The 24,735-nt window shown below is 44.2% G+C and overlaps 1 protein-coding gene across 1 annotated transcript; it reads left to right on the top strand.

Moving 5' to 3' along the window:
- The first annotated feature begins 22,976 nt into the window (after positions 1 to 22,976).
- On the top strand, positions 22,977 to 24,044 carry LOC127297476 (uncharacterized). Its single transcript, XM_051327787.2, has one exon. The coding sequence runs from the start codon at positions 23,086 to 23,088 to the stop codon at positions 23,704 to 23,706; it is 621 nt and encodes a 206-aa protein (XP_051183747.1). The 5' UTR covers positions 22,977 to 23,085; the 3' UTR covers positions 23,707 to 24,044.
- The last annotated feature ends 691 nt before the right edge of the window (positions 24,045 to 24,735 follow it).

The following is a 24,735-nucleotide window of genomic DNA, read 5'->3' as shown; positions in this document are numbered from 1 at the left end:
TAAATGGGAATACATTTTACACGATCGCCCAAGATAAAAAGAGCACCAACCAAAACAGTGGTGTCCGCTTTGATGCAGCAACCGAGAATGGGCAAAAGGTCACATATTATGGTTACATAGAGGAGATATGGGAACTTGACTATGGACCCTCCTTTAGGGTCCCTTTGTTCCGGTGCAAATGGTTCAAGCTAACAGGAGGTGGGGTAAAGGTGGACCAGCAATACGGAATGACAATGGTGGATTTCAACAATCTTGGTTACCTTGACGAACCATTCGTCCTAGCGAAAGATGTCGCTCAGGTTTTCTATGTGAAGGACATGAGTAGCAAACCGAGGAAACGGAAAGATAAGAAAACGATCAGTACATCATGCGATGATCCAAAGCGCCACATTGTTCTTTCAGGGAAAAGAAACATCGTGGGAGTGGAGGACAAGACAGACATGTCAGAAGATTATAATATGTTTGCTGAAATTCCGCCCTTCAAAGTGAACACCGACCCAAGCATTAAGTTAAATGATGAGGATGCTCCATGGATACGGCACAATCGTAAGCAAGCAGGGACACAAGGGAAGAAATGATGTGTAATAATTTATTGTACCAAACTTTGTTGAATGAATCATGTGAATTATATTACCCGTGATGTGTTTGGTGTCCATTTTCGAATGATTCAATTGACTCGAGATAGCACTGATGATACATGAAATTTGGAGTGATTCAGTCATACTCCTGCATACAGGAAATTTGGAGTGACTAAGTCATACTCCTGCATACATGAAATTTGGAGTGACTAAGTCATACTCCTGCATACATGAAATTTGGAGTGATTTAGTCATACTCCTGCCTAGGCGTATAATATGCATACTCGTAGTCTTCATAGCCGCCGCCGTTGTACTGGTAGTCGTCGCCTTCTAAGTTGCCGGCATCATCGTCGCTGCTGTCGTCGCTGTCGTCGGGCGGCGCTCGTGGCTCGAACTGAGGGTAGCGCAGGCGGGGGATATCGCCGGCCGTGATGTAGTCCATGACGCTCTGCAGAGTCCGGCCGTACCACCATAGCCGACGGCCGGCCTCGTGGAAGTTTCCGGAGGCGCACCGTCCTCCTCATACCGGCGAGCGCCCTCTCACGCCGATTGATGAAGAAGGCGTCCCAAGTATGCTGGTTATCGGGATGCCAGCGGGGATTCATCCGCTGCTCCGGCGTGAGGTCGAGGTAGTAGTGGTTCGTGATGGCCGCCCGGCGCGCAGTACCCTGAGGGACGGGAGGGACCGGCACGCCGCCGGCGCTTAGGCTCCAGCCGGCAGGGACGAGGTAGCTCGGAGGGCAAGGGTAGTTCGAGGCGCAAAGCTCCTCCACCTGCTGGTAGGTTAGAGTGGGTGCGGTGGAAGCCATGAGAGAGTGATGAGAGATTATAGAGATGTGATAATGCTGGCCAAGCCGGGCTACCTATATGTAGTGACAAATGGCGGGAAAAATGGGAGCGGGAAGACAGGAGGCGGGAAGAAAGAGGCGGGGAGAAAGTGGCGGGAAGAAATTGGCGGGAAAAAATTGGCGGGAAGAAAGAGGCCGGAAGAAATTGGCGGGAAACAATTGGCGGAAAGAAAGAGGCGGGAAGACAGGGAAGAAATGGCGGGAAGACGAGGAGGGAAGAGGGGGTCGGCGGAAAGAGGCGGGAAGAGGGGGCCAACGAACTTTTGAATTGAATTAGTTTTATTTTTATGAATTTTTGATAATTTGTATTTTTAAAATTTTGAATTGAATTAGTTTTATTTTTCTGAATTTTTTGATATATTATTTGTATTTTTAAGATTTTGAATTGAATTAGTTTTATTTTTATGAATTTTTTGATATATTATATGTATTTTAAACATTTTGAATTGAATTAGTTTTATTTTTCTTAATTTTTTGATATATTATTTGTATTTTTAACATATTGAAATGAATTAGTTTTATTTTTCTAATTTTTTTGATATATAATTTGTATTTTTAATATTTTGAATTGAATTAGTTTTATTTTTCTGAATTTTTTGATATATTATTTGTATTTTTAACATATTGAAATGAATTAGTTTTATTTTTCTGATTTTTTTGATATATAATTTGTATTTTTAATATTTTGAATTGAATTAGTTTTATTTTTCTGAATTTTTTGATATATTATTTGTATTTTATGATTTTGAAAAAGAAAAATAATTTGAAAAAAGACCTCTGCGCGCGGGAACGGGAAAACCCGCCGAAATACCCTTTAGTCGCGGTTGGCTACACCAACCGCGACCAAAGGGGGCGTCCCTATATAACTGGCGCTGAACGGCCGCGTCGAACAGTTCGCCATTCGTCTTCATCGCGTGCCTGAGGAGCGGAGATCGTCGCCACGCCGCCTGGAGGATCGTCGCACGCCGCCGTACACACGCCGCCGGAGCGCGCCACGCCGACGTTCGTCTCCGCGCCGCCCTTCTCCGCCCTGCGCCCCTCCTCCTTCTCCGCCTGCGACGTCCCTAGCCGGCCTCTCCGCGTGGTGCTGCTTGGCCGGGGCCGCCGCCGGCCGCCGCACGCCGTGTGTGGCGCTCGCGCGCGCGCTCGAGCTCTCCGCCTTGCGCCCGTGCCTCGGCGCGCTCGCCTGCGCGCCGCGCGCCCTGCCGGCCCGTTCGCCATATGATGGTCGGGGCGGCGGCGGAGAGGCGGCGCCGCCCCGTTCGACCGCGCGCCGCATGCATACATACAGAGAGAAGGGAGAGGAAGAGATCGAGAGGGCCGGCCGTCGGATTTTTTTCTTTTTTTTATGTTATGTTTGTTATTTTTAATTTTAACTATACTTAACAAAAAAAACTTAAAATTTTGTAATTAACTATAACTTCATATATAAAAACTTAACAAAAAAACTTAAAATTTTGTAATTAACTATAACTTCATATATAAAAACTTAACAAAAACTTAAAGCTACGGGTACGTGCGTGTCGCGGCATCGGCCGTAGAACGAGCCCGGCCTCCGCGCCGTCGCCGTGCGTGTCGCGGCATCGGCCGTAGAACGGACGGTTCGCACTTCTTCTTCCTCGCCTCGATCGATCCGTCTCCCTCTGCAGCGCGACGCCCTGCCCCCGCCGCCGCCCCGAGCCAACGACGCCGCCGCCCCGAGCAGCCGCCGCCCCGCTTCGCCGGCCCTCGACGCGCGCCGTGACGCCGCCGCCGCCGCTGCCCAGTACGTCCCGTCGCGCGCTAAAATGGGTACTAAAAAAAGAACTAAAATTTTGACTTAATTAAAAACTTTGTCTTAATTAAAAACTTTGACTTAATTAAAAACTTTGTTTAAAAAAAGAACTAAAATTTTGACTTAATAAAAATGAACTAAAATTTTGACTTAATAAAAATTGTCTTAATAAAAAATGAACTAAAATTTTGACTTAATAAAAAATGAACTAAAATTGTAACGCCGCCGTACCGTCGCCAACGCCGTCAACGCGCCAACGCTACCTCTATTCATAAAAATGTAACGCCGTCAACGCTACCGCCTCTATTCAACGCGCCAACGCCAACGCCGTCAACGCGCCACCGCCACCGCGAGGGTTATGTGTCCTCGGCACCGCCACCGCCCTTTCGCCACCGCCACCGGTCTCTCGGTCACGCGGTCACTGCATCGCCCCTCTCGCCTCCCGCTCGTCGCCCTCTCTGTTTATATGTAGAAGAGATGTGATAATGCATATACACAATTAATTTGTTTTGACTACATGTTTTCAGGACTGACATATGGCGGACGATAGAGCTGACCCGATTCTGGACAACTATGATCCGGACCTTGAAGACCATATGTTCGGCATCATAAAAGGCGATATTCTATATGTCTTGGCCGGACAAGAAGAAGATGATATCTCTTCTTATCTGAACCTTGAGGGTGAAGATGAAGGGCGCCGTCAGCAAGATGATGCCGAAGAAACGTCGATAAACGACGATCTTCAATTGGAAGTAGCAACCACCTCCGGCGCCGAGGTATATATATACATTGAGCCTCTGGTGATACAAACTAACTGATTTGAAGAAATATGTGTGTACTAACGCGCGCGACTCTCTTTCTTATTTTAGCCCTCGGCCGGATCATCGAAAAAATCGAGTACGTCGTCAAAGCGTGGCGCAACCAAGACGATGAAACCAAACGAAACATGCACCATCGAGGTTGTCGAGGAAGCAACCGGCAGGCCGCTGGAGCCCAGCAAGAACGCCACCAAGTTTATCAGCCAATGCGGAGCCGTTGTTAGAGACAACGTCTCGATCACCGTCCAGGAGTGGAATGAGCCAAAGAAGGCACGTCTTGGTTTCACTTTTGTCGATAAGAGAACAAAAAAAGATTGCTTCAACAAGCTTATGGAACATTTCGTTCTACCTCCGGAATACCGCAAATACGATGAGAAGGGTAACAAGATTCAGGAAAACAAGGAGAGGTGCAAGCTAGTCAAACAGTTCGCTCTTTCTAAGATGTCCAACGCATTCCGGAAATACAAGCAAAATCTAGCCCATGACTTTGTCAAGCAGGGCAAGACTCCGGATTTCAAAGGACAATATGAGAAACTGCAACATGATTGGCCAGAATTTGTGAAGCAAAAGAAATCGGAGCAGTTCCTTGAAATATCGAAAAAAATAAGGAGAATGCGGCCAAGAAGGAGTACAATCATATTATGGGGCCAGGAGGGTATCGCTTTTGGCAGCCTAGGTGGGAGAAGTTGGAGAACGAGCTGAGGGCGCGAGGAATCCGTCCAGGTACGGAGGGATGGGACCCAAGGGCCAAAAGCTGGTGGTACGGGCATGGGGGATCGCTGAACCCGGAGACAGGGGAGTGTGTTTATCAGGGCAAAATAATTAAACCCACCCAAAAGCTTATTGAGGCAATGAGGGATGCTCAAGAGGGGAGGATCAAGTTCAACAGAGAGAACGACGCCCTGACAAAAGCCCTCGGGAATCCTGAACACGGAGGACGTGTACGAGGCATGGGGCCCATTCCGTGGAAAGTAGGTTTCCCCCAGAACGATGACCCGTACGGTTACAGAAGCCGTAAGAGAAAGATGGATCGGGATGCAGATGTTGTGGCGCAGTTGGTAACGGAAATGGATGTGATGAAGAAAACCGTGAGTGTACTAGTAGCCGAAAGAGATGCAGCTCGGGCGCAGCATGAAGATCATCCAATGGATCTCGGAAGCCAGCAGCAGAGAAGAAGCAGCGTGGCTTCCACGGAGGCCTCACCGGCTGGTGCACCGACGATCGAAATTACTGCACCGGAGCCTCTGGTGGTCGAAATTACTGCACCGGAGCCTCCTCGCTACCCCGTGGACGATATAAAGGAGATGAAAGCATGTCATCTGTATTATCCTATCGGGAACATGTCCATGAAGGTAGCCATCGGCAGTGCTTTACCACCTGGAGCACTCCACCACAACAACCCCATTCAAGATGGCTATGCTCGTGTCACGGTGGAGGAGATAGTCCAAGGGTTTGAGGACCTGGACATTGACATTGCTACACCTGAAGGGGCGAAAAGACTTGGAGATGTCAAGCGCCAGTTCATTCTATGGCAGAAGAAGTTTATCAAGTTTCCAGGCGAGGTTCCAACAAGTCCACCCCCCTACGGTGGTGGTGGTGGCGGCGGTGGCGGTGGTGGTGGTGGTGCTTCACCTACACCTCCTTCACGTCAGCCGACGCCGCCCCCCAATTCACCTCCGGCGGGTAAGCAGCCGCCGCCCCCTAGTCCGCCCCGGGCGGGTAAGCAGACGCCGCCCCCCAATCCACCTCCGGCGAAGAAGCAGAAGCAGTCCTGGGTTATTAACCCGGACCCTTATGTACCTAGAACCACAAAGATACCAGAGCCATCACTGAAGCCTCTCCCCACAAGGCCTTGGGAACGTAGTGCCGAGGAAGTCGACGCACACGCGGCTGCTGATTATGAGAAATGGAAGGCGGACTGCAAGAAGAAAAGAGAGCCCGAGCCCAAGCAAGTATTTTCTGACAAGGAAAAGAGCTGGGCTAAGTCATTTTTGAACACACCGTCCCAAGCCGCGAAGAATCTGCCTGACTACTATTTACGTGAACTTCGTAGGCAAGCACTCGCGTTCAAGAGGAACCAAGAGTTGGCGGAGAAGAAAGCCTTGGAGGAGGCCGAGAAAAAATTAGAAAGGGGGAATGAAGTTGCCCAGCTCGGGGAACAAAGTAAACAATCGATCGCCCCGCTCATAGTGCAAGCCGCCGGTCCGGATGCCCCCGATATCATAGCAGCTGCGGCAGCACATGGATTGACTGTAACGAGTGCCAGAGAACAAGCGGCCGACTTAGGTATCACTCTTCGTGCACTGTTAGGCCTTGATGAGGCGCCAATGAAGGACGTAGTATTTACATATGTGAAGAATGGCCCTCTCGTCGAGCCTGCGCAGGAAGAGGATCTACCTCGACAAATGAAAGGTCCGCTAAATTGGTACAAGGGTTACATAAAACTTAAAAACGCCAAAGACTATATTTATGCGGAAGTTAGATATGAGCATCACTTCAAACATTACTATATAACAATTCATCGGAGTGAATTGTTCCAGCTGTTCAATCTGCGCGACCTCGACAAATCTATCATCAGTTGCTACGTTCTGTAAGTGATTTATTAATTTCTACCCCATCTCGTTCATTGCCTGCACTATATATATATATATATATATATATTGTCCTAACTATCTTGTTGTGTACGCTATTATGCAGAATGAAGAAGCGGGAAATGCGAATAAGGAACATCCATGATGTTGGGTTCATTGACCCACAAATCGTTAATTCATATGTGTTAGAACACCACCCCGCCGACGTGGAGGATGACCTGTGGCGGTTTTTTAGAAAACAGGAACTCAAAAGTGATATTCTATTTCCTTACCATTTTGGGTGAGTGTTTCTGTCTTGAGCACATTCTCTTTTGTTTACTCCATGCATGGTATGTGGCTAATCGATGAGTTATGCATGACTGTGCATGTATCGTGTCCGCAGGTTCCACTGGATTCTTATGGTAATTCAATTTCACACCTCCACAGTTCTCGTCCACGACTCTCTGAATATGGATCCGGTGCTTTGGGCCGACATGAGAAAAATGATGCAAATGTAATTATTTTCATTCATTTGCGCTCTATATCGATCGGCCTATTTCGTTCATCATTTCCTAATATCAAGTAACTAATTAATAACTCTCTTGTTCATTTAATTTTCTTTGCCTCGTAGGGTTTGGAGACGGTTCGTAGATAAAAAGGTCGGTGAATTCAAAAAAGAGCTACAATTTAAAATGGCAGTGCGGACGACTGGGGATATTCAGCCACCGGGGACCAATCTATGTGGATACTATGTTTGTGAGAGGATCCGGAGATAATGCAATGAGCGGGACCAGAAGTGTGAGAACAACATCATGAGGAATAACCTCCAGAAGACGCTTAGTCCAGAAGCTCGCTTCCGACCACTTCAAGAGGAACTAGCTGGATGGTTGGCGAGGGAAGTCATCGATCCTAGAGGAGAACACTATGTAGAGGACGTAGAACTTCATATGCACTAAATTATGGATGGAAACTTGTTCAAAATTGTATATGGTCATCCGATATTGAATATATATTGTATATTCCTCTTGAATTCTTTTTGGTTCTAATTTCAAATTTGTTTGAAATTGTACACTCATATGCATGTATGTAGTACCGTAGAATATGTGAAACTCCTTCAAAATTAAAACCCAAAAGAAATAAAACAATACAAATTAAAAAGAAACCAGATTTAGGGGGAGGGGGGGCTAAACCCTAAACCCTGCGGAGGCCTTTAGTCGCGGTTGGCCAGAAGAACCGCGACTAAAGGTCCTCCGCCCTGGCGCTCGCCTGCGGCCCACGTGGATGGGCCTTTAGTCGCGGTTCGTAAGGAACCGCGACTAAAGGGGGGGGCCTTTAGTCGCGCTACTTTGGTCGCGGTTGCGCAACCGCGACTAATGGCAGTTGCGAACCGCGACCAAAGGCCCTTTTTCCACCAGTACACTAATAATGTTAATGATGGTGGGGAGATTAAAAGAACACTTGAAAAGATGGATATGGATAGAATTAAGTACACTAATAATGTTAATGATGGTGGGGAGATTAAAGCACCAATACCTTGCAAGCTCCTAGCTATGCATGAAGCTCTAGATGATAATTATGCTTGGCTTGTTCCTCAAAATTTGTTTGATGAGAGTAGCAAGCCCAAGACTAATGAAAAGGAAGCCTCTGAAACTTATGTATCCAAAATACAATGCATGGTTGAGAAAACTCCAAACCCCGCTGTTAATGCATCATCTCTTGATAACACTTGATACACACTTTCTGCGCCTAGCTGAAAGGCGTTAAAGAAAAGCGCTTATGGGAGACAACCCATGTTTTTACTACTGCACCTTTATTTTATATTTGAGTCTTGGAAGTTGTTACTACTGTATCAACCTCTCCTTATCTTAGTTTTGTGCATTGTTGTGCCAAGTAAAGTCTTTGATAGTAAGGTTCATACTAGATTTGGATTACTGCGCAGAAACAGATTTCTTTGCTGTCACGAATCTGGGCCTAATTCTCTGTAGGTAACTCAGAAAATTATGCCAATTTACGTGAGTGATCCTCAGATATGTACGCAACTTTCATTCAATTTGAGCATTTTCATTTTATCAAGTCTGGTGCCTCAATAAAATTCGTCTTTACGAACTGTTCTGTTTTGACAGATTCTGCCTTTTATTTCGCATTGCCTGTTTTGCTATGCTTGATGGATTTTTCGATTCCATTAACTTTCAGTAGCTTTGTGCAATGTCCAGAAGTGTTAAAAATGATTATGTCACCTCTGAACATGTAAATTTTAATTTTGCACTAACCTCTAATGAGTTGTTCTGAGTTTGGTGTGGAGGAAGTTTTCAAGGATCAAGAGAGGGAGATGATACAATATGATCAAGGAGAGTGAAAGCTCTAAGCTTGGGGATGCCCCGGTGGTTCACCCCTGCATATTTCAAGAAGACTCAAGCGTCTAAGCTTGGGGATGCCCAAGGCATCCCCTTCTTCATCGACAACATTATCAGGTTCCTCTAGTGAAACTATATTTTTATTCCATCACATCGTATGTACTTTGCTTGGAGCGTCGGTTTGTTTTTTGTTTTGTTTTGTTTGAATAAAATGGATCGTAGCATTCATTGTGTGGGAGAGAGACATGCTCCGCTGTTGCATATGGACAAATATGTCCTTAGGCTTTACTCATAATGTTCATGGCGAAGGTTGAATCTTTTTCGTTAAATTGTTATATGGTTGGAATCGGGAAATGATACGTGTAGTAATTGGTAAAATGTCTTGGATAATGTGACACTTGGAAATTGTTGTGCTCATGTTTAAGCTCTTGCATCATATACTTTGCACCTATTAATGAAGAAATACATAGAGCTTGCTAAAATTTGGTTTGCATAATTGGTCTCTCTAAGGTCTAGATAATTTCTAGTAAAGAGTTTGAACAACAAGGAAGACGGTGTAGAGTATTATAATGTTTACAATATGTCTTTTACGTGAGTTTTGCTGCACCGGTTCATCCTTGTGTTTGTTTCAAATAAACCTTGCTAGCCTAAACCTTGTATCGAGAGGGAATACTTCTGATGCATCCAAAATCCTTGAGCCAACCACTATGCCATTTGTGTCCACCATACCTACCTACTACATGGTATTTCTCCGCCATTCCAAAGTAAATTGCTTGAGTGCTACCTTTAAATTTCTATCCTCTACCTTTGCAATATATAGCTCATGGGACAAATAGCCTAAAAAATATTGTGGTATTGAATATGTACTTATGCACTTTATCTCTTATTAAGTTGCTTGTTGTGCGATAACCATGTTCCTGGGGACGCCATCAACTACTCTTTGTTGAATATCATGTGAGTTGCTATGCATGTCCGTCTTGTCTGAAGTAAGGGAGATTTACCACTAGAATGGTTAGAGCATGCATAATGTTAGAGAAGAACATTGGGTCGCTAACTAAAGCCATGATCCAAGGTGGAAGTTTCAGTTTTGGACAAATATCCTCAATCTCATATGATAAAATTAACTGTTGTTGAATGCTTAAGCATAAAAGAGGAGTCCATTATCTGTTGTCTATGTTGTCCCGGTATGAATGTCTAAGTTGAGAATAATCAATAGCGAGAAATCCAATGCGAGCTTTCTCCTTAGACCTTTGTACAGGCGGCATAGAGGTACCCCTTTGTGACACTTGGTTAAAACATATGTATTGCGATGTTAATCCAGGTAATCCGAGCTAATTAGGACAAGGTGCGGGCACTATTAGTATACTATGCATGAGGCTTGCAACTTGTAGGATATAATTTACATGATACATATGCTTTATTACTACCGTTGACAAAATTGTTTCTTGTTTTCAAAATCAAAGCTCTAGCACAAATATAGCAATCAATGCTTCCCTCTGCGAAGGGCCATTCTTTTACTTTTATGTTGAGTCAGTTCACCTATCTCTCTCCACCTCAAGAAGCAAACACTTGTGTGAACTGTGCATTGATTCCTACATACTTGCATATTGCACTTGTTATATTACTTTGCATTGACAACTATCCATGAGATATACATGTTACAAGTTGAAAGCAACCGCTGAAACTTAATCTTCCTTTGTGTTGCTTCAATACCTATACTTTGAATTATTGCTTTATGAGTTAACTCTTATGCAAGACTTATTGATGCTTGTCTTGAAAGTACTATTCATGAAAAGTCTTTGCTATATGATTCATTTGTTTACTCATGTCATTTACCATTGTTTTGATCGCTGCATTCATTACATGTGCTTACAATAGTATGATTAAGGTTATGATGGCATGTCACTCCAGAAATTATCTTTGTTATCGTTTACCTACTCGGGACGAGCAGGAACTAAGCTTGGGGATGCTGATACGTCTCCGACGTATCGATAATTTCTTATGTTCCATGCCACATTATTGATGATATCTACATGTTTTATGCATACTTTATGTCATATTTATGCATTTTCCAGCACTAACCTATTAACGAGATGCCGAAGAGCCGATTCTTTGTTTTTCTGATGTTTTTGGTTTCAGAAATCCTAGTAAGGAAATATTCTCGGAATTGGACGAAATCAACGCCCAGGGGCCTATTTTGCCACGAAGCTTCCAGAAGTCCGAGGGAGAGACGAAGTGGGGCCACGGGGCACCGCCACACTAGGGCGGCGCGGCCCAGGGGCCCGCGCGGCCCTAGCGTGTGGGGCCCCCGTGGCGCCTCCTGACCTGCCCTTCCGCCTACTTAAGTCTTCGTCGACAATAGCCCCAGTACCGAGAGCCACGATACGAAAAACCTTCCAGAGACGCCGCCGCCAATCCCATCTCGGGGGATTCAGGAGATCGCCTCCGGCACCCTGCCGGAGAGGGGAATCATCTCCCGGAGGACTCTTCACCGCCATGGTCGCCTCCGGAGTGATGAGTGAGTAGTTCACCCCTGGACTATGGGTCCATAGCAGTAGCTAGATGGTCGTCTTCTCCTAATTGTGCTTCATTGTCGGGTCTTGTGAGCTGCCTAACATGATCAAGATCATCTATCTGTAATGCTATATGTTGTGTTTGTTGGGATCCGATGGATAGAGAATACTATGTTATGTTGATTATCAATCTATTACCTATGTGTTGTTTATGATCTTGCATGCTCTCCGTTATTAGTAGGGGCTCTGGCCAAGTTTTTGCTAGTAACTCCAAGAGGGAGTATTTATGCTCGATAGTGGGTTCATGCCTCCATTAAATGCAGGACGATGTGAAAGTTCTAAGGTTGTGGATGTCTTTGTTGCCACTAGGGATAAAACATCGATGCTATGTCCGAGGATGTAGTTGTTGATTACATTACACACCATACTTAATGCAATTGTCTGTTGTTTGCAACTTAATACTGGAAGGGGTTCGGATGATAACCTGAAGGTGGACTTTTTAGGCATAGATGCATGCTGGATAGCGGTCTATGTACTTTGTCGTAATGCCCAATTAAATCTCACTATACTCATCATATCATGTATGTGCATGGTCATGCCCTCTTTATTTGTCAATTGCCCAACTGTAATTTGTTCACCCAACATGCTATTTATCTTATGGGAGAGACGCCTCTAATGAACTGTGGACCCCGGTCCATTCTTTTACATCAAATACAATCTACTGCAATACTCGTTCTACTGTTTTCTGCAAACAATCATCATCCACACTATACATCTAATCCTTTGTTACAGCAAGCCGGTGAGATTGACAACCTCACTGTTTCGTTGGGGCAAAGTACTTTGGTTGTGTTGTGCAGGTTCCACGTTGGCGCCGGAATCCCTGGTGTTGCGCCGCACTACATCTCGCCGCCATCAACCTTCAACGTGCTTCTTGGCTCCTACTGGTTCGATAAACCTTGGTTTCTTACTGAGGGAAAACTTGCCGCTGTACGCATCACACCTTCCTCTTGGGGTTCCCAACGGTCGCGTGCTGTACGCGTATCAATGGGTTGGAAACCCTCCCGGACTCTGTAACTTGTGTATTGTGAAATCCCTCGACTCCACCTCCTATATAAGGGGGAGCCGAGGGACAAAGATAGCATCGATTCATTGTCTCACGAAACCCTAGTTTTCACATCGTCGAGTACTTTTCGGCTGAAACCTTCGAGATCTACTTGCCGTCTACTTCTGACTAAAACCCTAGTCTACAACTTGTAGGCATTGATAAGTTAATCCCTTGTCAATTGGCACCATCTGTGGGAATTAGAGGTGTCAAGGATCTGATCTCGATGGCATGTTCAAGATCGTCGACTTCGTCAACTGCAAGCAACGCGATGGACAGAGGTAAACAGATCGAAACTGGTCTAGTTGATTTTGTTCCTCACCCGCCCTCCCGTTTGGATGCATATGCGTATCTGCAGGAGCCCATGGAGATGACATTCGGAAAGTTCCACTTCCGCGTCGAGAAAGAAGGAGCGTATCGTCGAAATTCCGATCTCATCGGGATTATCGGCGGTCGATTCCGATTTTTCAAGTTCAACATCGTCAAACGAGTCAGGCGACGAGGAGATTTCGTCGCCACGCTTCATCCGCACTACGGCAAGTGGAAAACTCGCCAAGATCTTCAGCGACATGTCTTTCGAGTCATCTGCGGACTCCGATATAAGCGATGACTCGAGCAACATCGACAGTTTCAACTTCATCGACAGATCCACTACTGTTGGAGAGGTCTTCACCAATCTCTATGATGGTGTCACCAAACCCAACAAGGTTCAGTATCCAAAATATCATCAGATTTATGCCATCGGACACTACAAGAATTGTGTTAACTAGTGACCTTCTTATAGTGACTGTGGATGAATTGGTCATAGATTTACGACCATTTTGCCTCAAATGGTTGTAAGGCATTTGAGATGGTTCAAACCATAAATCATTACGACCATTTACATCAGGTAGATCATAATTTCCATACACAAAATGGTCATGGAGTAAATAATACAGTTCACGACCTCGTATTTAGTCGAGTAAGACCAAATTAAATGGTCATGACTGCTAATTCGAGATGCCTTAAAATGACTGGTCGTCCACCTTAGAAATCTGCCTACGTGAGGTGTCCATGTGTCAACCTCCGCTTACATGTTTATTTAAATCTAAAACTGACAGGTGGGATTAACACAATGACATATTGACCGGGAGGTCAACTACACAACTAATTCAATGACATATGGGACATATATTCCTACTAGACATGCGTTTTCGACAAGTAGGATCCACTAAACTGTTAGGAGACTTGTCACCTGACATGTAGACCCCATCAAACTGAAAAGCGGGACCCACTATCATTCTAGACGCGTAAAACTAACAAGTTGAGACCGGACGCGCCTAGCAAATCAAACGAATCATGTCTCCGATCATGGAAAATAAATTGAAGAAAAAAGTAGTGGATGCTTGCTTTTGAGAAAATTATTTTTATTTTTTGAGGAAAGTGGACAATTGTTGTCAGCCAATCAGAAGATAGAATCAGACAACCCACGGATCACCCCACCAAAGCAGATCTCGTCCACATGAGCTCGATCAGACGCTGTGTAATCCCGCGCTGGATTTTCTCTGAGGCGCGAAACTAATCTGAATTTGGGCTGAGCGGGGCGAGACCAAAATTGAGCCCACGACTCGGGAGAGCTACCCCTCCCAACCCGATCCCAAACCCATCGAACAGATGCACTCCATCGTGACCTACCCCTTCACAGTGCCTCCTCCATCGTCCCCTTTCCTCCACCTCGGCCGCCGGCCTAGATTCTGGCCAAATCCGGCCACTCCCTGCTCCGCTACCATATTTCCGGAACCCCTCCCCCTCCTCTCTCTATTACACCTTGGGTTACCACCAAACTGCATCTTCAATAGAAACCCTAGCCCCCGCAGCGGGTGGTGCTGACCAGGCTCGGTGGCCGACCTCACCGCGCGGGGTGGATGTAGCCGGCCTTCACCGGCGCCGGTGTTCCCATGGCCTGCAGGACTGCAGACAGCTGCGGACGGCCCCGGTTCTTGCCAACCCTCCTGGCGTTCGCTACCCCAGGCCGGCATCCACCGTCACGCTCGCCTCCGACGGCAGCAGTCACGGTGAGCTGCTCCTGGTGGGTGACAGCGGTAGATCGGGAGGTGCTGCGCGTACTCGCAGAAGGTCCTCTTTCCTCAACCCCGACCATGACGACATCCTGTAACAGGTCATGTTCCCCCTGTTTTGCCATGCTATGTGCTATAGCCTAGCTTTGATACTTGCTGATTCCGATAAATCATTTCTTTACCCTAGTTGCAAATAGGAAGATTGAGTAAAGAACTAAATATTGATTAAATTTGAAAATTGTGAAATATGAGCTTCATCTAGTCATGATGTGTTGTTTATTTGTTGTTTGGAAAAATTACTTACTGCTGCTCATGATACTTATCAGTGAGTTATAACTTACTATTGCTCCATTGGTAGGTTCTGTATCTTACAATCATCCATTTAGATAGCTTGCTAAGTAAGAGTTTTGCATTTTATTTTTGCATATATAATAATTCTCCAATTTTGGTAGTATGCATTGTTAATGTTCTGTTTGTACTATGCTGTTTGAAATACAAAAATTCTGCTTGACTGCAAACATAGTATTTTCTATTGTTATATAGTTACACTATAATTGTTTTTCTAGTGTTTGATTGCTCAACTATAAGTTCATGTTGGAGCTAGAGATTTTTGGGTTCTGGTTTGTTTTAACACATCATTCAGAAGGTTCTTGCACTGTATTGTTTACCTCTATAAGCTATAGTATTGTAAATGGTAGCTATTCAGCCTTCTATTTTTTTTAATTCTCTGCATTGGTTACCAATCCTCTTAAATGATGTCCCATATATTAATCAGAACAACATGACTCTATGTTCTTGTAACTTTTCCATATCTCTAAACCCTCTCTTTGATTACTCTCTCAGATGGTCTGCCTAAGAAGAATGAAGGGGATAGGAATGTTCAAAGATAGCAGGCAGAAAGAGATGCAAGTACTCTGCCATGATGCATGAGCTGATTTTTCTTTTCTTGGTCTCTAGTAAACAACATGTCATACTGTCTCCATATATTTTTATATACTCCATGACAATTCCCTGCTTGCCTGTCTGTGCAAGGCTATTATTTTGTCCTTCCCTTTTGCCCAGCGCTAACCCTAGCACCTAAACAGTTGTCCTGTTAGATCTCGTCCTCTCCTCTGGCTACATGTCGCTGCGCACTCACTGCCACCGGCCAGGCCTCTTTGCGCGAGATCCACATCTGGTTGACGCGCGTTCGGGAGCTCGCAGAAGTAAGCAACGGCGTTCACGAGATCACACAAGGAACCGGTGGTGGCGCTCGCAAGTTCGGCAGCCCCACGAACTCGCGTGAGATCCACACCTGGAGCGACGCGCCTGACCCCAGCTTGCTCTTGAAGAAGCTGGTCTGCCACTACCTCCCGGTGAGAGTCCCTGCTCCCTGCACATTAGTATGTCCCCGTGTTGTGTGTTATCTGTTAATGGCCCTTTTGTGATGTCCTCGGTAGTGTATCTAGCATACAAATTTCGAGTTTGTATCGATCCATATATGCAAGATAATATCTCCGTTATTATATTTAAGAAGTAATTATATCTATTTTCTTCTTCATAGTGGTAGACTATAGTCCTTAAATTTGTTGTGAGTTTATAAGAGCCTATTGTAGTGTTTATCTCTGCTATCATGCTCATACTAAAAACATGCACTCTCATGGACTATTTACATATTGTATCTCTGCTTGATTTCTGGAATGCTAAAATGTTCTCGTTCAATGCTTTCCAACAATTTATAGGAATTCTTTGTTCATGCTATTTTCCTTTTGCCACTATGCTTCTTTTTTCCTTTTTAACAGTAACATTGCTTCTTGCTGCAGGCATATGCTCGGTGGCCATCGATGCAGACTCTTAGGCACTGACCAGGAAGCTCAACAGATGAGGCAAGTGCATAGTTGTGATCTCATCTGAAGTGCGGCAGAAACATGGTACACTAGGATTTCCTGTAACATATGTCTGTTCCTGACCAGGGTGTATTGTTTTTTTCGAAACAAGATCAGGGTGTATTATTATTTGTGAGTTTGTATGCTCCCATTATCAGAGAACTCATATCCTGATAAGTTTATTATCAGACATCTTAGAAAAATGCATGCATTTATCTTATTCTTACTCCACCAGTGAGATATGACATTTTGGTGATCTATTTCCGTGCTATGCTAACTCCAGAAAGTGCTAGTACGTTTGTGAATGCATCGACATAGATGGCTTCCTATCTTTGAAGCTCTACCATTTTTTGTGTATGCTCTAAATTTTCCGAATATTGCACTATGATTATGAATTCTTAGGTTGTTAGCCCTAGCTTCATCAGCTAAACTTATTTGAATATACTATGCTCGCAGTTGGAGAAATCCCATCTCTGTCTTGTTAATATCTGTTAGAGATGATTAAGTGGCACCCAATTTTTTTGACATGAACTGTATGAATTTTGTATGTCTGGTATCAGTGAATAAACTTATGGCAAATACAGTTTCTCGAGTTATTCAATTGTTCTAGGAAATTGTCCAAGGTTTCAGCAAGTAGGATGAAGCTCGGTTCTTTCCGTTTGTTACTGGAACATCCAGGGTATTTGCTGAAAGCACATACTACTTTCTTAATTTTGAAACCATGATAACTTCCTTTATACCCATGTTTGGTCTTTCATCATGTTTATTCCACATTGGTATTTCTTATTCTGGTTGTCATTACTGAGCACAAGCTTTTAGTCATGTTCCACTTGTAGACCTATTAGGCTATTATGCTGTTGCATCTAGTTTCTGTTCTTATCAGTTGACTAGTTATTATTGTTCTATATCTTGCATTCTGGTGTTCCTGTTATCAGTTGACTTCAAACATAACCAACATTGTTATTTCCGGTGTTCATCTACATGTATATGACGGTGTAGAATTTCTTGACAGCAACTTTAATTCTTAACATGAGTTTACTTCCTGTTGCAGGACGGAGACGATAATGGGTGAAGCCTTGCAAAAGGTAGTGCCCCACTAGACAATATGTGAGTTGATGTGGGTCCTACTGAGCCTGTGCATTAATACAAGATAGTACTATTTTGAGATTATATACCACATGTGCTTGCTTTTTCCATGCATTAATCCTCACGTTTTCCTCACTATTGTCTGTCTGGTTTGCAAACAACCAGTAGCTTCACTTTCAACTTCAATTTTATTGTACTAACAAATTTATGTTTCATATCAGGTGCATGTATATTTTACTTCAATTTTACTGAACGTACAAATCTATTGCTTCTTCATGCTCTGCTAGCAAATTAGAGTACTCCTCATGCGGACTTGGCTTTATTTCAGTGTCCACAAATAGGAGCATGCTCCTTCCAGCACTGTCAAGTAGTTTACTGTTATCTGTGTACACATGCTGTTTATAGCTCAACACTCACTCGTTCTTTTTTTGTTACCAGATAATGAAGTGATGTTCCTCTCTTACAAGAGCTCTAGACTAAAGTTCAAAGAAGCACCTAGTGCAACCCATCAAATATGTTGTATTTTTAGCTCTAGATTTTAAAGCTAGCAGCTGTGATTAATAAGAACTATGGAATTATTGTAATAGAATTTTTTTGTATTTTCCCTCACTTTTCATTGGGAATTGAAATATTGGATATTTAATGTCAAATCATGAGAAACTGAGACCTATCAGTTCGGTAATAATGAGAATTTGAAACCTGGCAAGTTGATCTTGTAGAATATTGAAATTGGCTAGTGTGAAATGTATATATGACATGTGGGACCAGTACAATGTGTGTGACTGATTCTGAATTAAAAGAAAATGGACTCTTAAATGGCCAAGGCCCATAAATAACAGTAAGCGTAAAATGGCCAAGTCCAAGAAAGTAAGAAGGCCAAAAGTGTGGGCCTGGCCCAATAAACCGAACAGATTTTAGTTGGAAAAAAATAGAAATGGGCCGTAACTTTGAATTTGGCCCATATAAATGGCACAACTGGACTGGGCTGATTTCTATGCACGACTATTTGGTTTGGTCACCGATCTGCCACGTAGGATTTGCCACGTTAGATCTGACGTCGACAGGGCAGGCCAGCCCGTGACCAACATTTTGGTCATAGAATCTACGACCATCCATTTTGGTCGTAGAGGATTACGACCATTTAAATAAAAAGGTCGCCGTGCGCCGTCAGTGACGCTCAACTGGCGACCAACAGTTATTGGTCACGGCGTGGTCACAGATGGCGCACAACGACCTTTCAGCGACCAATATGGAGGGTCGCAAGTCACCAGATTTCTTGTAGTGGGAGAACCAAGTCGCGATCAGTAGGAGACATCAGAGGCTTTCGACGATTTGGGAAATCCATATATCGATCCCGCTGACCTTAGGCGAGGTTTAGGCACTAAATATGTCGGGCCTACACCACGTTTAAGGGTTCAACTTCCACAAGAAGCATGGGATAGAGCCGCAAGAGCTATGGATGGTATAGAACCAATGACTACAACTGCTACGTCAGAAGAATTGCAGGCGTACCAATATAGACTCGTCCACGTGGGAAGAGAATTGGAAAAACAGACAGCTGCTCTGAATACAAGAAGGGAGGCAGCTTCCACGTCAAGCAGGCGAAGGGCGGAGTTAAGCCGACATTCAGGAACTTCAGGAGATAGTCACAGAGAAGCTCGAAATAGAGCAAGATCTCGGCTGCAAAACATACCTGAGGCTGATAGGGAGAATCTGGTTCAAAACCTCGATATGTCCTTTATGTCGATAGATACGAGAGGGAACATTATTCCCAAGACACCAGAAGTTGGATACATGGCGACGCAAGCGTTCATCCTCGCATCCAAGCCACCTCCCGGAGATCCAAGAGAAGCATTGTACAATATGACCATAGCAGGAGTTGGGGCCATGGGAACGGCGTTTGTAACCAGATTCTCAAACATTTCTTTCCAAAGATTAGATGATAAAAGATATTCCCAAGAGCCACACAAAATTGCACCAACACCACACTCGATTAATTTCTTCCGAACTTAAGTCGATAGTGGTTTTGTTATGTCTAAGTCATTGTAGATATTCATGTGATATATTCTTGGTGCCCCACATGTTTAGAGCTTGGCATGACCACATTTTTTTTTGAAACTTTAACAGTAGGAAAGGCTCCTACTGTTTTGCTATATTAATATGGGGGTCTGGGGAGACCCCAAAAATTTTACATCTTTTTACACAGAAGTGGTTCTCAGGAAGTACAGGTGGGGGTTTTAGAGATTGTCTACAAAATTATTAATAAAAGGATGCAGATCCTTTTTAGTTCTATGGACTAGTAAAGCAAAGTCTTGCTTGAACCTCCTTGTCCAAGAGTCAATATCTGGATCTATGCCATTGAAGAGCTTGTTATTCCTTTCCTTCCATATACTCCAAGATGCAACAATTGTGACTTCCATGTAGAGAGGATCCTTCCAAGTAGCACGTCCCTGTTCTATTATATCAAGTCTGTTGCCATGTTGCGACCAAACCATCTTCAATTTATTCCAACAAGATCTGCTGAAGTCACAGTGGAAGATCATGTGCTCAATAGTTTCTTCTGGTGGTGAGGGACACATCAAGCAATTATAAGAAGAATTAATCTTGTAGTTTCTTCGGCGTAGCATGTTTCTGGTGTTCAGCCTGTCTACCAAAACTAGCCACCAAAAGAATTTGAGTTTGGGGGTGCATTTAGATTTCCAGAGCCAGAGGAAGGAAACATGTGTTGTGCATTCTCTAAAGCAGAATTTATAGTAAGCACTCGATGTATATGTGGCAGCTCCCCAATCATATGTCCAAGTGTCTTGAGAATTATTAGAGAAATCAATGTGTGCAACCAATCCTTGTAATGTTCTGACTTCTTCAATAGCTTGTGGTGAAAGTGGCAGAGTGAAATTCTGTGATAATTGATTGGCTGTTAGAAATTCTCTGACAGAAATATCTTCATTTTTTGTGTAAGAGAATGCTCTAGGGAATTCCTCAGAATTGATATTTGATAACCATTTATCCTTCCAGAAAAGTGTGGAGCAGCCATCATTAACATGACTCACAGTAATTCCTCTAAAGATATGAGAAAGATTAAAAACAGCTCTCCACCAAAAAGATCCACATGGTGCCATAGCATGAGGGACTTTGCCAGTGTAATAAGTGTTCCATAAAAGGTGCACCCAGGGTATATCTTCCTTGTTATAAAATTTGTGTAAATATTTCAGAAGTAGTCCTTCATTTTGTATTTTAAGATTCAAGATACCAAGTCCTCCCTTCTTCTTTGGCATGACCACATTGAATGACCTAAGTCATCGTTTTTTAAGACAATGCCATTTGGCTAGCTCTATTGATTCACAAAGATAGTTACATAATTTACATGTTCATAATTAAATTAGGGGGTTCACTGACCTAAAAACATGGAATTTTAAACAAAAAACACTCCTAGTCCTAGCTAGTTCATTTCCAGCCTCATTGGCCCTTCCGTTACATCCCAATCTTAACTCTACCATAGCCAGTCCATAAGATAGAACAATCATCATAAATTGCAGCAAATGATGTTGATGAGATGCGTCCTTGAATCATCGTCTCCACCACCTTAATGCAATCTGTTTGAATTGTGAAATTGGTAAACGCAATCTGTTGAACCAGCATTATGCCTTTCCTAAGAGCAAGCACCTGTGCCATTGGAACATTAACAAAATAATGCAAAACTTTATTGCCCACAAACAAGCAAGTTCCATGATCATCCCAAATTATTTCTTATCAAAGGACACATTTACATTAATTCTGCTCATTACTTTCGGAGGGTTTCTTCCATCCTATTTCTCTTGGCACATCAATGTTCTTTCTTGGCATGTTCCAGTTGTTGGTTAACGCTTCTATCGATATTGCTGATCTGAACAATGTATTTAATCTTTCACCATGTAAGACCCGACGTTGCTCCCACCACAAGTACCACCCGACGGTGAGAACTAACTTCTTACACCCTACAGTACCAACATGTGCTATTTCTCAGATGGTTTGGACATATCCAACGGAGGCCTCCGGAAGCGCCAGTGCATAGCGGACGGATAAAGCGTGCTGAGAATGTTAAGAGAGGTCGTGGTAGACCAAACATGACATGGGAGGAGTCCGTTAAGAGAGACCTGAAGGTTTGGAATATCGACAAAGATTTAGCCATGGACAGGGGTGTGTGGAAGTTAGCTATCCATGTTCCGGAACCATGACTTGGCTTCGAGATCTTATGGGTTTCAACTCTACCCTACCCCAACTTGTTCGGGACTGAAAGGCTTGGTTGTTGTTGTTGTTGTTGTTGTTGTACACCGCTGACCTTGATCGGTCAATATTGAGGACATCATCAATCATGTTGCTCGTACCCAAGCATCTCCATACCTCCTAGTTTTGCACTGTCGATTTTCTCCTCTAGGTAGTACTTTGCTCTCAACACTCGTGCACATAAGATTTAGTACATTTGATTAGTCTCCAAAATTATTCCGCTAACATGGCCATATTGAAACAATGTAGATCTCTAAAGCCCATCCCTCCTATGCTTTTTGGGATATACATTTTACGTCGGACCTTCCAATGCATTCTCCTTTCATCAACATCGACACCTCACCAGAATCGAGAAACGACACTAGAAATCCATTTGCATTCTTTTGGAATCCCATTTGTCTAGGAGCACACCCAATTAATTAAATACTGTAAATTTTCACTTTTGGCAGCACCAATCATAGCCGACAAACCAATGTACGTATCATTTAGAGATTCAGTCATAATATTGAGACTTTTGCATGCATCGGCTCTCACCAAGGCACCAATCCATAGCCGGCAAAATAGGGTACATATCGTTTAGAGATCCAATCATAATGTTTGAGAATTTGGCATACCAAAGAGGGTATGGTCGGCCATAAGAAAATCGTAGACAACTAAACCAGGCCATTAGGCAAACTAAACATCTATGCGTGCATTTTACTCATCATATATAAGATGGAAGGAACTTAATGGAAGGAACTTAATTAGATTCACTGAAATTTCTTGTATATATATAGTACCTGAAAAGAATTGGCACCTAGGACTCCTTTGATTCGTAGTATTTATATAGAAATGAATTCTATGAAAAAAAATTACACAACTTGTTTGATTCGATTCATAGGAACATATCCTATAGTAGCTAATGCTATAAAAATCTTGTACTGCAAATTCTATAGGAAAACTTTATTTCCTCCAATCAAACTCACTTCATCTTCCTATAAATTTTAAGTAGGCATGACATCTTTGATTCCATGATTTTTCTATTCCTATAAATTAAATGAGTCCCAAATTTTGCTGAAAAGTGTGGTTGGGCTACTAAGCCATATCCAAGACCAAGGAGGAGGAGAGTGCAAGTGTGCAAGCAAAGCGGACCAAGACCAACCGAAACCCCTCTCTGTCTGTCTCACACACACGAACACAAGGCAGGCAGAGGCAGAGAGGACAGAGGCGGATCTCGCTCGCCGGCCATCGGGATCGGGGGAAGCAGGGGCATAGGGCATGGCTGCCGACGGCCCCGGCCCGATCCGGCGCGCCCTGGACAAGACCTTTGCCAGCGCCCGCTCCACCCGCCGCGCGCTCGCCCGGTTCGCCCCGCGCCCCTCCGCCTTCTCGCCGGCCCCCGACGCCGAGGCCGCCGCGGTCCGCGCCGTCCGCAACCTCCGCACCTTCCGCTTCCACTACGCCGTCATCCAATGGGTGCTCCTCCTGGCCTCCCTCGCGCCCCGCCACCGCGCATCGGTCCTCTTCCTCATGGCCGCCTCCAAGGGGCTGTTACTCTACGGCGGCCTGCTCAAGGCCTTCCCCAACTCGGCGCTCCTCCGCCGCCTCCTCGACCGCCGCCTCGTGGGGGCGCTCTTCGTCGCGCTCGTCCTCGCGGACCTCGTCGCCGCCGGGGCTGTGGACAAGCTGCTGTTCGCGCTCGCGGCTGGTGTGCCCGTGGTGCTGCTCCACGCCGCGTTCCGCGTCCGGGACGATCTCGAGCCCGCGTCCGATGGAGGGGACGACGACAAGGACAAGGACAAGGAGGACGGCGTGGTGGTGGAGAAGAAGGAGGACGGCGACGTCGAGACCGGGCCGATGCGCCGATCCATGGCCACGGCAACAACAACAAAGTCCTAGGCCCAACAAGATCCCCTTCCATAGCCTTGATACACATATATACAATTGGTAGACAGAGACAGACTGGTATTCCTTGACCATTTTCATTCTTTTCTGGAGAGATTAGCATATATGAATCAAACCAAAATCCATTGATTTCTCTTCTTGCTAGGATTAGCTGTGATTCTCGCTTCTTTGTGTATACATACATTTGCTATTCCATCGTTACAAACTCCATAGACAAAACTACTAGCTAGCTAGCTAACCAGAGCATTCTTACTTTCCATTCCAGCATGTCATGTAATCGTGATTCTTATGACAGCCAGAGCTATACCATTGCATTTGTTTGTTGCAAGACAGATCTGAACTATACTATCCCGACTCTTATAATCAGTCTACTACTAATATTCTGTCCTCTCTCCCGGTTTGTTGTTACTAGTATTGTTCTCTGAAACAGATGACTACTTCATATAGATTCAGCCCCAGACTCAATTGTTGTGTAATGGATGGAATGGAATAGAATGTTTACATCTGTAGCATTTGAAACAGAAGCAAGTTGGGTAGACAAGGTCAAGACAAGCAAGCCCAGCCTAACATGCTGGAGAGAAAACTAAAACTAATGCACAAATTCTGCGGAATTAGCTGGGCAGCCACACACCACACAAGAGTTGACACCATCACCAGTTGTTCTACCTGCCTCTCCAGGTAGTACAGTACTGGCGCCGGTCCAGCAACTAAATGCTAATGGCATTACATGTGCATGTGCTTATGTGTTGCCAGAAAAAGAAGAAGCATGTGAATGTGATGTACTAGTAGTACCAAAGTTCCAAATGCAATTAGTCTACTAATAGTCCTGTCTGGCTACTGCTTTGTACGTGAGTGTTCTTATTGGTTGGTGCAGTTGGTGTCATGGCTGTTAAGGCAAAGGTAAAGGGAGAACCAAAGCAAAGCAAACAAGAAGAGGTCGACCATACAAAAGTGCAAATACACACCCTATACATGCTTGTATATGTACTCTTTTCGCCGAACAAAATGATTTACAAGATATAT

This window comes from Lolium perenne, chromosome 4, assembly GCF_019359855.2.
Source record: "Lolium perenne isolate Kyuss_39 chromosome 4, Kyuss_2.0, whole genome shotgun sequence".
NCBI classification, from domain to species: domain Eukaryota; kingdom Viridiplantae; phylum Streptophyta; class Magnoliopsida; order Poales; family Poaceae; genus Lolium; species Lolium perenne.
Note: the sequence above shows the minus strand (reverse complement) of the source record. Positions and strands in the feature narration are given on the sequence as shown.

Coding starts and splice junctions, on each gene's coding strand:
- LOC127297476 (XM_051327787.2), top strand. CDS start 23,086: ATGGCTGCCGACGGCCCCGGCCCGATCCGGCGCGCCCTGGACAAGACC.